At 39.7% G+C, this 15,154-nt stretch overlaps 1 protein-coding gene across 8 annotated transcripts in view; it reads right to left on the reverse strand.

Moving 5' to 3' along the window:
* The window catches only part of ptprt (protein tyrosine phosphatase receptor type T), a 216,343-nt gene that overhangs the window by 48,814 nt on the left and 152,375 nt on the right, over positions 1–15,154 (reverse strand). For all 8 annotated transcript variants that reach the window (XM_044023698.1, XM_044023695.1, XM_044023697.1 and 5 more), the window contains 3 exons: positions 11,986–12,140; positions 6,770–6,850; positions 6,412–6,447 (listed from right to left, as the gene is read on the reverse strand). In XM_044023698.1, coding sequence (XP_043879633.1) covers positions 6,412–6,447; positions 6,770–6,850; positions 11,986–12,140 — 272 coding nt within the window. The remainder of the gene's footprint in view (positions 1–6,411; positions 6,448–6,769; positions 6,851–11,985; positions 12,141–15,154) is intronic.

Genomic DNA, 15,154 nt, shown 5'->3' on the forward strand with positions numbered 1-15,154 from the left:
TTCTTTGTGTTCATAACAATGAGCCAAGTGAATTTTGCACAGTGACATATTTCCAAATTTCACTAATTCAATCCGTTTTTTTAAACATTTTGAGTACTTTTTGCTCTGGTGTGTTTATATAGTTGGTGAAATAAAGGACATAAGACACTCTATATTTCACATTATTATACCCTCTGTATATACTGTATGTTTAAGCAGCCAGAATGATCCATTACTTAAAATACATGTTTGAGCTTCCTATTTCATGTATTGTATACTAATCTACTCTGTAAGTGTGTAAAATCATCATTTCATGTGCTAAATGATTTCTAAGGACAACTATATACTCCAATATAGTGGCATTCTTGACACGTTAATTGGCATTTAATTGTCAAATCAAATGATTTACTTCAAAATGTTGAACTCCACCAATCATCTTCTGCGATGTGTTACATATTTGAGCATCAATATCCATTGACACACCACCACAAAAAGCCACAGTCAGAGAAGCAGCCATAAGCCCGTCACATGAAGGGGTGATGACAGCACAACACCAAGTAATCTAACATGAGGAAATGTTGCCATGCCATGAAATGGAGGTAATAAGCACTGCAAGCTGTTCTGCATCCACGAACATGCTGTCCAAAGACAGAAGTAGTTGCAGGGAACCTTCACAAAAATGATTAAAAGTTGTAGCTGGTAAGTTCATCTCTTTTTCTGTGTTTCTCTGAAGCACAAGGTCAAGTTCAACTTAATTTTAGGCCCAGTGCCGCAGAGCCCGGCCAGTGGAATTCTCATCGGTATGGATGAAAAATTGCCCTGATATTTGAAACACATTAGAGTCTGCGGAACAGTGAGCATAAAAGATTGAGGATACAAGTACGGCTGAGTACGGGGCTGAGCAAGGGAAGCCAGGGAATGAGAGAAATGTTGATGGAAATCCAAAAGAGAGGAAAATTAAAAAGAAGTTCAACAATCCTTGAACCCAACAGAGGCTGCATGCGGCGTAGGAAAGGCATTGATTTACAAAATCACTGTTAATAATTTGCTCATTTTAACAGTGATGAAGGATCTCCCATGTAAAAAATGCGTTTCATTTTGCCTTTAATTTTAAGATCTCATATTGATTTGCAGGGATTTTCACAATTTAACTTGCAGGTTTCCATTTTAAATTCACAGTGTATTTCATCCACCTACAGCCAATGTTTCAAACATTTGTTGTCGTGTTTTCTTCGGCTTTATGAATGAGAGCATGCTGTGTGCATGATTTCACATCTTCAGCCAGAAGGTGTTTCTCTTCTCAACATGAGTCCAGGCTTTATAAAAGACAGAAACAGATGGGACGATCAAGAAAAGAAATATGAAGAACAAAGGCGGGGCGGAGCTTAAAGCAAGTGGACAGAAGAACAGATTTAATGAAGGAGTAAAAACAAATCAAGAGATAATAAAGACGTGGAAGGAACAAGGCAGAACAAAATAGCTCTCCAGTCAAGTTCTACTACAAAAAAAAGCGTAATTTGAAGGTGACATAGAATGCTTGTATCACACATATATGTTAGTTATGGAGGTCTACTTACATATATTAACTTGTTTTCATGGTTAAAAACCTCCTAATCGCTGCAAATGAGCCGATCAAAATATCTCCTCACTGACGCTCTTGTCAGCCGGGCTGTTCAGACCAAAACCACACCCCCAGAACGTGGACTGTGTTGTGATTGGCCAGCCAACTAGAGCTTTCCCACTGTTCTGTGATTGGCCAGGTACCTGGAAGTGACGTAATAGTGACCTGGAAGTGACTCCCCCACTAGCACGGTGGATGCTCTGCATCTCAGCAGCTACAACGAGAGTAGTTCTTCTTCTTCTGCGGTTGAATGTACGCAACCGTATGTGCCCGGACTAGTGCCTGCACCAGGAGGCGCTACGGTGGTGAGAGGAGTGGTGAGGATTTTTGATGACGACATCAAATTAAGGAAGTGCCGATCCGCTTCGCAGAGCCCAGGAAAACAATACAACACTATTTTCTCAGCAGTGGCTGAACTGTTTGTTCTGAAACTTTAGGGTTTCATAAACGAGGTAATGACGCAGATACACACACAAACGCAGCGTTAATTGGAGCTTCCGGTCTATTTGGCCTTTAAATTGGGAAAGTCCCAGGAGAGGACAGTTGAAAACAAAATCAAGGACAAGACAAAGGGACAAATTCAAATCAGTGGGGAAAGACAGAGCAGTCACATGATGGAGGATAAAGAAAAGCAGCAGATTCTGGACTTTAGATCACAGAGATCAACTGGTGTAGCCCCTTTAGGTCACTAACCGAAGCTGCTGATTTGGACCCTGCGCTGTCCTCTCCAGAACTGGACCTATTTCATAATAGCCATGATGCAGCTTTTGTACTTGAAGTGGCATTTCTAGTCTTTATAGCACTCTTGCATTGTTACCATGAGGGAAGCACATTTCACGACAACATGTTCCACATCGGCTCTACTTTTGTCCATTTCACAATTTCTAATTTTACGTTTGCTGCGTTTGTCCACACTGTGTAGTTTCACGTTTTAATTGGGCATTTGGACAGCGTGACCTCTATACTTTTGACGAATGTTTGGTTAAAAAAAATATCAAAGTGTCAAAGGGAAACGACACATTGTAAAATTAGACAATTAAAAGGACGACGTGTCAAAGGAAGCATGGGTAAGAGTAGAGTAGTGAATATTAGCTTTGTAAAAAGGTAGTCAACCTGCAGTTGTGAAAAAAAAAAAATCACAGTGGCTCAATCATCCCCCGAACACATAAAGGTTAAAAATTACTATCTCTCAACCCTGCTCTTACCGTCAATTACGCAGCACTGCCACATTATGGCTAAACAAAATGACTACCATTAGCCATAATCACCTTACATGCAGCCTAATACTGGCCTGGGAAAAATAATTGCCCCTCAGTGTATGCTGAGCAAAAACTACTTCCAGTGCAACCAGAGCTGTGGATAGAAATGATGAGCTTTCACTCTGGACTGTCCTCCACTTCAACTGTGCAGAAGCACAGTTGGTGCTTAAGTGTTTTCAGTGCAAAGCATCATCATCATCATCAAAAAAAAAATCCACTAGTGAAAAAGGTAAGATGTCACATCCCTGGCTTCTATGAGACAGGTTTAGTTTTAATCTGCAGGGAAAACGAAAATGAACAGGGATTGTACGGCGTTTCTTGAATTTCTTATCCAGCATTTTGCTGTTTTAACTGTAGATGCACTTGACAAAGCAAAGAGGAAGGTGCTCAGTTTAATTACTGAGTTTTGCTTTTTTTGAAGCCTTGATGCCTCGTTTTGTGTGTACGACTGTATTTGTGACAGTGAGTGAACTTAATTAACCACACAAATGCATGCTGGAACAGTACTCCTGCACTGCGAACAACAGTGAAGGGCTTTTCTTGGCCAGGAAAAGAAAGCTGACGCTTGCTTTGTGAGCTGACAGAACAGTGTTTAACCTACGTCAGTGTTGGCAAAATGGATTTGTTTTAAACAAAACATGGGTTTGTGCATGACATGTATGCAATGTTGCAGTGGCTTTCTACTGATCGAATGGATTTATGGTGCGGTGCATTGCATCAACGTAAACCCTTTGCTGGGTTATTATATATATATATATATATATATATATATATATATATATATATATACACAGTATATACATATACACCTCTGAGCATATTTTACAACTTTCTGATGATCTTTTTATCCATATGTTTGTAAAATAGACACACACAGCTACACGGCTTAACTTCTGCTTGATCACATACTGGATGTATCCAAGCTCCCCCTTCCTGTCTTTGATCCCTCAATGTTTATCTCTTTCACTGTCGTCTTAATAACTTCCTTCTCTTCCCCCCCACCGCTCTCTCATTTCTCTCCCAGCTCTTCAAGCTATTAAAAAACAGTCTTCACTGGTACTGCTATTCATTTTAAAAAGCCCGGAAGATTTTGTTGCTAACTTTGAAAAGTAAAATGTTTTTAATCCATTTAGTAGATGATGAAATACAGCTGCACTACACCAAAGGCCACTTCAGACACAATGAACAACCTAATGTATTTAATCAAAATCAAAAGAAATGAAGACCATGTAGGAAGTAGGAACCAATGATTGTTTCTGGTTTTTCTGAACCTAATCGGATGTAGTGTAACATTAAATTAAAAATAATACTTAAATTGATACAAATAATAAAAATCATGTAAGTGCATGAAACATCAGCACTTTGAAGTCCCTGTAAAGTGACTTTGTCCTCTCCTCCTAATGCACTACTACACACACATTCTGGTGTACTCGGTTAACTGGGGACCAGGCGCCGCGACTGTTGCTATTCAGTCGTATTTTGTTTGTACAGAATATTATAGAAATGTTCCGCTAACAAACATATTTTGGTCATGTCGAAAAAATATATTTTTAACATGTTCTCAGTCACTACTTTGTAACATAAATAATGTGTGAAGAGGAGAAATTATGCATTTGCTTTACACGGTCTTCGCGTAATTTAATGTGTTTATGCAAAATTTCAATTGTGAATATTATTTTCCACTGAAATCTATCACACTAAAAAATTAAGAAGCCAGAAAATAATCTTATCCCACTTATCCCTTGTTTCCTTAATTTCATTTTTGCAACCGTTGTCACTTGAATAACGATGAATGATGATGATGGTGGTGGTGGTGGTGGTGATACAGCCATGATTGCTGGTCAATTTGCAGGTCCCTCATCCAGAAATTTGTTGTATCAGTCAATAACATCCTTGCGATTTAGAGAGAGGGAGTTATGTGCTGTATTTACAACTTGATGGATGGATGTAAAAGTTTAATTGGAAAAGAAAAGATGGATGTAGACAAGAATGGAGTTGAACACGTTAGACAATGCAAGGAAGATGCTTGGTGAAATATGGAGACATGGATGATAAATAAATCCATATGAAGAAAAGGAAGAAATGACTAATGGAAGAACAAAAGAGTGAATGGAGAGGTGACTGCAGTCAAGTAGAGAAGGGAGGTGTTGCCTTAGTGTTAGTTCTTAGTTCTTCAATTAATAACACATTCACTGCTTTATCTATACGTGGTATCATCACCCATGTATGTTCCACTGTATATAGTCCGTTTTTTAACACATTTGTCGGAAAATCATACTTTGTTTTGCTCTAGTTTTACATCTCGGGTCCTTCTGTCTAAATATAGGGAGAACAGATGGTTTACAGAGTTTAACAAAACTCGAATGTCAGTCTGCAAAGATGTATGACTGCAAAACTGTGCCATCATACAAATCACTCAAGCGTTTTTCTTTGCATTCTGCTTCATCATTCCTTAATGTGCAGTCAGCAAATGGCACACAAATCTGTGTGGGAACTTGTATAGATTGCAGTTAATTAGAAAATGTGGGAATATTTCCTGTCCATTCATCATCTTTTCATTGGTCCGTCGATAAAAAAAAAAAAAAGAAAGAAATCAGCTAGCTAACAACTGTGTTTTGGGCAAAGATATGATTAGATTTTTCAAACCTGGAAAAGAGGATTGAGAATTGGCGAGTACATAGAAAACAAGATGATTGAAGAATAAAAGGACACTTTGGAAGGGAAGATAGTGGGGGGGCGGGGATATGAAGGTAGATGTGAAAACAGGGAGATTTATACTGTAAATATCAAGTCCATACTGTGTATATTCTGCAAACGGTCTACAATGTACTGTTTATATCTATATATATTGTCCATTTTTTGGTAATGCATGCTTATTATTTATTATCTTTATCTATACTGTCTTTGCTGCTGTAACATTGTAAATTCCCCCACTGCAGGACAAATAAAGGACTATCTTATTTTATCATATCTTTTCTTATCAATGAAGAAATACAGCAAATGATGGCGTTTTATGGACCGTCAGAAAAGAAACATGCGCTCGTTTTACATAGCCTTTTGTAGGGGTTCAGATTAAGGATCTTGTTGGTGTGTCCTGTATACTTCTGCACTTTACTTTTATTATGTCCCTCTTTTTACTCTCCTTTAATTACTTCCTTTTAACTTTTATATTCTGTTGTGAGTTTTATATGCGCAATTGTTTCGTCTCCATAAATATTTGTGCCGCTATCTTGACCAGGACTCCCTGGAAGAAGAGATCTTGTAACTCAATGGGACCTTCCTGGCTGAATAAAGGATAATTAAAAACAAAAAAAAAATTAGAGGAGGTGTGGTGGGAAAATGATGAGTGAGCAGCTCCCTGAAAGGGATTGCGACGTAAAACACACCCAGGGGCCATCTTCTTTGCAAAGGACTGGTCAGTGTGGCCAACAACACATGACATATGCCTGTCTGGCTGTCCACATTTTGTTTTGGTTGTCTCTCATATCACACACACACACACACACACACACACACACAAATAAATACAGTAAGTTTAAAAGTTTTACTCACCTATAGAGGTTGTCGCTGGTACTGGCTCTTTGGACACTGCACACAAACCATGACATAAACATGACACATGACACAATGCAAGTACAAACTAAGGTAAAATATGAACTTACATGTGTAAGAGAGATTAAAATATATAGAAATAAAATAAAGAAATAAAACAAGGTGAAGAACAGAGGAACATTAACACTTTAGTAAGAGATATCCTGCAAAATAAATATTACTTACAATTCACAATTCCACAATTGTGGCTGTAGTCAATTTTCATTTGAAAGTCTTTATGTATGTTTGTTAAAACACAGAATCACTTTTGTATTTGCAATAAGACTTCCCATGTGCGTGTGTGCGTTTCAGTGCGTACCTGAGTAATAGGAGTTCAGCAGGGACTTGCTCTGCAGTGTCTTGCTTCCCTGCATGGAGAAGGAACATGTAGAGGGGGAGGCTGGAGAGGAGACGGATGCACAGAGATGTTGGGGAGGGGGGGAATAAAAGGATGAAAAGATATGTGGAAATAATGAGAGGAATGACAGGGATGATGACAACGACCAGACAGAGGAGAAAAGTAATGGGGAGAGGAAGAGTTTGATGGAGAAAGCAAATAATGAAAGGAAAAGAGCGAGACCAGAGAATGAGAGAATAGGAAACAGGAATGTGGGGAGTACAAAACAGAAAGACAATGAAAGGTTTAGGGAAAGGTAATGGTAGCAGTAAGTAAAAAGAAGGACAAGAGGGAGGAACGGAAGGACAGGGGAAAGACGAAAAGGTCAATGACCTGAATAATCATCTTTACAAAACGCCATCATAGGACACAGTTAACAATGACAACACTAAAGTAGATCAATAGTCAACACAATTCAACAGCACAAATAAATATCCAGTGACACTAACAGCACCATCACTGCTACGGGTATTGAATTTTGAAGCATTAAATTGTTCTCAGTGAACATGCATTAAAATCGCATCAGTGACTACGTTTACAGTAAAAAATAAAGTGGAATGGACCAATTATGAGTAACATAGCATGAGAAAGAAGAAAAGTACTGTACATTTATAAGACGCTTCAGTACAGTGGGAAAGTGTGAAATCAGTACTAAGCTAAGAAGGTTTAATTGGACAAAGTGCAGGAGACTAGGTAAAGAAGTAGACCAAATAAAGGACTAAGTAAGGCATGTTTTTGTATTTATACAGTGCTTTTCTAGACTTGATGACCACACAAAGCAGCTTTACACTGTTTTGCCGTTCACGCCACACGACTTGCTCTACCATTGAGGTACTAGTGGTGTTAGGAGAAGAGGCGAGTCTTTTCCGAAGGTTAAAAAGGGCCTGAAGTGCTAACTTTCACCATGAGGGAAACCACAGACAAAGACAGTCTGGACTGTGTCTGCCTTTTATGCAGAGATTCATGTCCAGAACATGGTGTCATCTGACAAGAATGACTTATTGAGGTCAAGGAACTACACAGCTTTGTGGAAATAAGTTACTTCAAAAACACTGCAGATGATCTCTTTTAACTTACAGAATTTGAATTTGGTGTGAACAATTATTGAAATGTATTGGAAATAGTTTTCGAACACGACAATGCGGCATTCACATGGGCCACGAATTTCTGCCCTGTGAAATTGCGACTTTTATTTTCTCGGATCGTTTTATTTTCCCCGAGCTTCCTTTTCCGACACACTGGCTGCTAAACAATCCTTACGAGTGTTGTTGATGACGTACAGTTCAAACATTTAACCCACAAGAAGTAAACTATAAAACGCATGGAGGGGGTTGCAATGGAGCTTAAGTGGGATGCTGTGCGTAAATCAAGCTTCAAAGCAGTTTTCGCTAACTTTTTCCCTGATTCCACCCCAGCAGCTGAGCGTGTGTGTGTGTGAAGCCTGCTCTGGTGCTCTGGTTTCTTTGCGATGTTTTTGCAAAGACCTCAAGGGTGAAGCTATGTTTAGTAAACTAGTAACTCTCCTGCTACACCCAAACCCATCACAGTGTCTGATCAGATTTTAAAATGGCCACTGTGGGAATAAGGTCAACCTAACAAAATAGTAAACGTATAGAGCAGTAACAGTAAAGCTGAGCAGATATATATCATTGTGTATGAATGTGATTCACCACCAGGGTTTACTTTCTTTAACAGTGACTGATGGCTTCTATGTCCCTGCAGATACACTCTATCTCTCACAAACACACACAGTCTGCTTGGAGTCTATAAATAAATGATATGTAAGATACACACACACACACACCCACACCCACGCAAACACACACACACACACACACACACACAACCAATAAGATAAAACCTAGAGTGATTGCTGTGAGACTGACTGTGATGTATTATATGCTGGCTAAGCCTGTTAAATAATCCACAACAGATATCACAGCTAGCCTACACATTCATCTACAGTATAGGACCTGCAGCAAGATGGTGTGTTTCTTTATGTGTGTGTGTTCACTAAAAAAAAGGTGGCATTCATCTATGGACTTTCAGCCATAATTTAGTACTCATGCATAGTGATTTTTTTTTTAAGTGTGCATGTTTTATGTACTTCAGAGTAGCAGAGGTCCAAGCTGGTGGCCATTAGTGGAAAATCTCTCACTAAAAAGAGCTCTCCTTCCACCTCCCTTCATACTCACTGAGCAGATGACATGATACGTCTCCCCTCCCCTCTTCCTGTCTCGCTACCTAAACCTCCAGTTTCCTTCCATTTCTCTTTCGCCATCTCTCTCTGGTCTTTTTTGCCCCGTACACTGTAAAGTAGCTCACGTTTATAAGCACATATTCAGACAACTGTTGATTGGCTGAACTTGCCAGTTCTCGTCTGAGCTCATGACGTGATTACTTCAACCAACTCACAATTATCTGACAATGTAGTTATGATCTTCTTTTTAATTTTCAAAAAAGCACATGTAACACACAATCCGAATATGTATACGAAAACGATTGGCTGGGAAGTTCATGAACTGAAAACAATTAAGGGAACTGATAAAACTTAAAACGACAGAGTTCTGCTAATAGGGTTTACAGCGATAGTCCATTTATAGTCTACCACTTAATCTATTTTAATCCACATCTTGGTAATATAGGGATTGGTGGTGTGAGATGCATTTTAAAACCATTCATGACTGCGGTCCAACCCATTGTCACTACTTAATGTAAAACACTAAGCGGAGAGTGGAGGTAGTCACTTATGCCATGACATTATTACTATTATTACTATCATTATCTTTTTCCTTGACGACAGCCGCTGATGTGAACCTGAATTTAGGCATCTGTCTCCCTGTCACAATGTAAGTGGTAGGATGGAGGAGTCGTCAGATACTGAAATGTGTGTCAGCTCAAGCACTCATTCACGCTGCTTGAGCTGACTAAGCACAATTAAGTAATTTCATCATCATCATCATGACAGTGGTTTGATTTGACTCCATCATATTTATGAGAGATCCTTTTCTTCTACCCATTTTTAGAATTGTTGAAGATGACTACCAGCACATTAGCTTCTGAAGGGCACTAAGAAGACCTAGTGTCTTAAAATCCAGACCAATAGTTTGTGTCACTTTATTTATTGGATTTTATCAAAATAGGTGCCAGTGTCACTTAAATGTATATAGTATGAACCAGTTCTTAAAATAAAAAAAGTCTATTTTAAAGATAGAGAAGAGTGGAGGCTAATAGGCCCATACTGATGTTTTACTGTCTGAAAAAACTAATTGTGATGATAATGTCCTGTCCTTACTCACAACCCTTTATAGCGTAATTCTCATTCATCATATTCTTCTTGTTCTCCTGTTTTTTTTATAATACAATAGGCCAAGTTCGCTACAAGTTTTATCTTCACATCACTTGATAGTCTCTCTATTTCCACCTTCCCTCCTCTGATCTCCCCCTCCCGCCCTCCTCCTCTAATACCCTCAAACACAACATGTTTTCTCGTCTTCTGTGATAAAATCCCTCTCGTTTCATGCGTACCGACACCGTATATGCAGCATGTTAATGTCCTGCAAAAAGAGGCTCAACTTTAATACAGTGAGGAATGTACCCGCATACTAAAAGAAATCTGCTTTGACAGCAATGTCCTGTGAAGACAATGCAATGACACAGATATTACTGGGTCCCCCACCTTGTGTCAGCATCAGCGCTAAGCCTGTATCCGTGACGATGATGATGTTTGTGTGTGCATTGCTTCTTGCCCCTCGTGAAATGTAACTATATCAAGTGTGAAAGAGAGACTAGTACATTGCACCAACTTTGATCAGTTGACAAAAAAAAAAACTATTTCTATTTCACATATTCTCGAGGTTAAAGAGAAATAGAAATGCCCAAACTCTTTATTTGGCCAAATGGAAGGTCTGTCAACATTGCCTTGAAAGAAAGAGAAGAATGTTTTTCTCTTCCAAATCATCTCAAATTGTCACTTATGGTCGCAGTTAGAATTTTAGTAGTAGAGTTGGGAGGCAACCTTTTTGTGAACTAACATAAAAAGTACATTGCAATATTACGATTTTGCAATATCATGATCGTATTGTACTATATCGGGGTGATATTGTATCGTGGCGTCTCTGGCGATTCCCTCCACTAGTAAGTCTAAAAATCAAAAAGCAAAGTTTAGTCTGAACTCCAAGGTCAAGAAGAAACGCATCGAATTTTATGTATCTGTGGGTTACAAATTCCCAACTAAGTGGCCAAGTCTATCTGAAAGCAAAGACATTTTCAAAGTTTTAAATATCACAGCTTTATTGAACACTCAGGGTTCAGATAAAAAGGATCTGTCCTAAGTGCCTCCAATGCAAAAACATTATTGTGCGTCAGAATCGCAGAGTGGACAGTTAAGGGAAGAGTGTAGCAATTATGGCCGACATTAGCTTGCTACTTAGTCCCTCTCCAGCACCCCTGGCTTTCAACAGCGAAGCACTCCCAAAAGGCCAAGCTGACATTTTCAAGAGAAAAATGCCCTTCTGAGATACCCTGTTTAATTACCCTGGACACACTCACACACACACACACACACACACTTTTACAAAGAGATGGGAATTTGAACCCACAAAGTCATGTACATGTGGGCAGGGTGACTTTCATGAGATTACAGTTAAAGACACAGATGCAAAAATTTGCATTCATGCACTTGCATGTGCATGAGGCGTCACAGAGGAAGAAGGAATGAAGGAACAGAGTTGAAAATGATTACAACAGCACTAAGTGAGATGGGGGTTAGTGAAACAGCAGAGCTCTGCTGATACTGGAGGATGTGGGGGGGACATATGGAGAGTTTTTACTATGAAATAAGATGTCCACTCTTTGAATAAATGAATCTGACAAAAATGATAAATGGCACAGACAAATAGCGTATGCATATTTCCAAGTAGAGACAAGGGCAAAAGAAAGTTAACCTGAGACAACACTGTTTGAATGACTTTTTTCACGCACAGCACAACACTTGCTGTTTACTTTACCCCGGCTGTTATACTGTATACTTAGTTACTGGAAGTAAATTCTCTGATGAACATTCAAGGTGGTGGCAGGTGCAGTGGGTAGATTGAGGATGAAGACTGACGCCAGAGCCTCAGACCATTTCAACTTACTGAATCCGTTGAGGTCCTGGCTTGAGGTGGAGAAGGGGTCGTCTTTGTGCAGGGTGCTGACTTTAGTGGTGCTCTTATCAGCTGTTGTGACTGGACCCATCTCCCTCTGCTGAGTGGAGCTGCTGGCAGTCTCCTTCTGCTTCTTTGCCAGCTTCCTACAGTGGTATCAACACATGAACATCCACACATACACACACACAACACACACACACAGAGACACACACACATACACAGAGACATTAACATATTTGAACATGGCGACATGCATGTGTGTGCAAAATCACAGATGCACAATACGATAAGAGATGAGACGAGAATGTGTCGTTACACGTGAAGTGACTCGAGCACATGCTATTTATAAAAAAAGTCCATACATTTCATCTTAAGCACTGACTGACATATGCACATCCCTTTATCACTGCTCTCAACAATGGTATTGTTAATGGCAGCGAATTGGGTTCAGTTCATGTTTGCAATAGTGTTTTTTTTTTTTTTAACATGTCACTGTTCATGGAATGTAATGTTGACATTTCATCTCAATAAATAACACTATCAATTATTCAGTAAAAAGACACAGGAACTGTTTGAGGATGCACTGAATCTCTTGAAGATTATCAAAAGGGGTTGCAAGTGAAAGCAAAAGTCTTCTGCCACCTATGTACTCCAACATGTACTCTGAAAAAATATACATACATGTATATATATATCTATATATATATATGTGTATATATATATATATAGATATATATACATATATATATATATATATATAAATGCTCTTGCTGACTTGCACTCTTGCAGAATCTGAACAGCCAACAATAGAAAAGACTTATTTTGTTAGCTTACATAATGGAGATCTGTAAAATATCACTTTAATAAGGGCATGCTTCTCAGAAGACAAATCACAGACAATAATTAGCGGACCCAGTGCAGGATGCTTGATGCAAACTGCGATTCGAGGGCTCTATTTTACAGCGCCCCTGCCATGCAGGTATAGCAAATGCACCTGCGCTCGTCAGTGTGCCCCTGGGTGCGTTGATCTTAAAATGAGGTGTGGTCGGGGTGCATTGTTGGTGCATTGCGATTTTGAGGCAGCAGAGAGCCACTGTGCTAGTAGTCAATGGAGTATAAGTGTGGCAGTGATCCTCCGCTTCCCCTTCCACATCAGTTATTATGCAGTTTGAATGTCGGAGTAATTCTTTGCACAGTCTAACAGACTTGGTGATGGAAAAGAGTTGGTAGACGGCAGAGCCAGATGGTTAACCGGGGAGGGGGTTGCTACCAGAGCTGTGCCATTTTTATCCATAGCTGTTGTGTTAAAGGGCACTTTGTGTTCTTTTGCCCAAGAAATAATAAAACTACTTCATAAAAAGATAAGATTGGGAACCGATTAATGCACCATGTCCCATTCAGTGTTGTCTGGAAGGACCTGGGCTTAGCTGATGTTGTGTCTAACTCAAAATTATTTTTTGCGTGAGGATTTAAGACTCACCTTTTCAAGGAAAATATTAATCCCAACTTCAGAGACATGTGGGGCTTCAGCGGTAGCTCTATAGAGTGTTATGATAGGTGTAGTTGTATTAATGTGACTGCTAATGAGATGTCCCTGGAGTGTTGCAGCCTTCTGATTTGCTTTCTCCCATTTACTGTTCACACGTCACAACTCCTGTCTGCTGACGGCTATTTGCAGTTTTGACCTCAGTTTTAGGTCAACTGAGACAACAGATGGCAGAGATGACAGCAAGCTATTACAATCTGACATCATCCGCAGGATTTACCAAACCTTGCAGAAGGTCCACCATTGAGAATAGTTTTATTATCTACTCCTGCTTTTATCTCCAGGAGTGGAAAATATCCTTTGAACCTGAACAAACTGCAGGGATCATTAGTGAGGCTCATTATACTGCTGCTTTTGACAGAATGAAATGATGCCAAATGTTGTAATCCAACTTAAATGAACTTTATATTCTGTTCTAAAGTTTGGTTTATCTCCATGAACACACCAGCTAAGATATTACCACTCCTCCCTAAAACGTGATCTGTCTTTCATCAACTTTGTATAGTAGCGGCAAACCACTTCACACTGAAGTGAGATTCCATGCTCTGCCCACAACAATAGAGTGACCCATTCACCACATTTCTCAGTTTTTGTTCACATCAGCACCTGCTGTGCCTTACAGATGAACAATACTTCACATCAGTAAGCGTAAGAGTAAAAAAGAAAATGAATTTAACAGCACGTCTATCTCATTTGTAATCCTAAACATGTCATTTGTATTAACTGAAAATAACCTCCTCCAGACTCCACCAACACATTCTTCATCATCCTTGAAGCGTCTGATATCTAGTCACCAAAAAGGCCTACAGTGGGACATGTGGCGGTAATGCAGGCATGTGCATTGAGCAAGCGCTTGAGCTCCTTGAGGGTTGTTTCTGCACAGAATGTGCTGGGTGTTCAGTGCGTGTTTGCCTGCGTGTGAGCAAACACGTGTCCGTGGTATCTGGCTGTTGGCACAAACTGCCCAGCAAGTGGGTGTGATTCCCAGGGACCTATCACGAAGCCGCCTTATATGCCTGCTTTAAACACATTTCTGACAAACTGCGTGTTTCTGTCCAGTCACTCCGAAAGGCAAAATTAAAGGAGTACAAAGTGATACTCCTACACGACATTCATCATATCTCCCCTGCAGAGACCAATCAAGTTTCTTTTCAAAAGCTTTTAAGATTTACTTAGAGGCGCCATAATAATACAGTGTTTGTAACAGTAGACGAGGGAAATGAGTATGTTCTCAAGCTAGGAAGCTGCAGGACATTACTTAAAGGTGACATAGAATGCTTGTATCAAACATATATGTTAGTTATGGAGGTCTACTTACATATATTAACTTGTTTTCATGGTTAAAAACCTCCTAATCGCTGCAAACGAGCCGATCAAAATATCTCCTCACTGACGCTCTCGTCACTGTCCTGTGATTGGCCAGGTACCTGGAAGTGACGTAATAGATAGGCCAGCTCTCAAATACACAGCTCCCCCTCTGGCACAGTGGATGCTCTGCATCTCAGCAGCTACAACGAGAGTAGTTCTTCTTCTTCTGCGGTTGAATGTATGCAACCGGATGTGCCCGGACTAGTGCCAGCACCAGGAGGCGCTACGGTGGTGAGAGGAGTG

The sequence above is a fragment of the Solea senegalensis genome, linkage group LG4 (assembly GCF_019176455.1).
Source record: "Solea senegalensis isolate Sse05_10M linkage group LG4, IFAPA_SoseM_1, whole genome shotgun sequence".
In the NCBI taxonomy this organism is placed as follows: domain Eukaryota; kingdom Metazoa; phylum Chordata; class Actinopteri; order Pleuronectiformes; family Soleidae; genus Solea; species Solea senegalensis.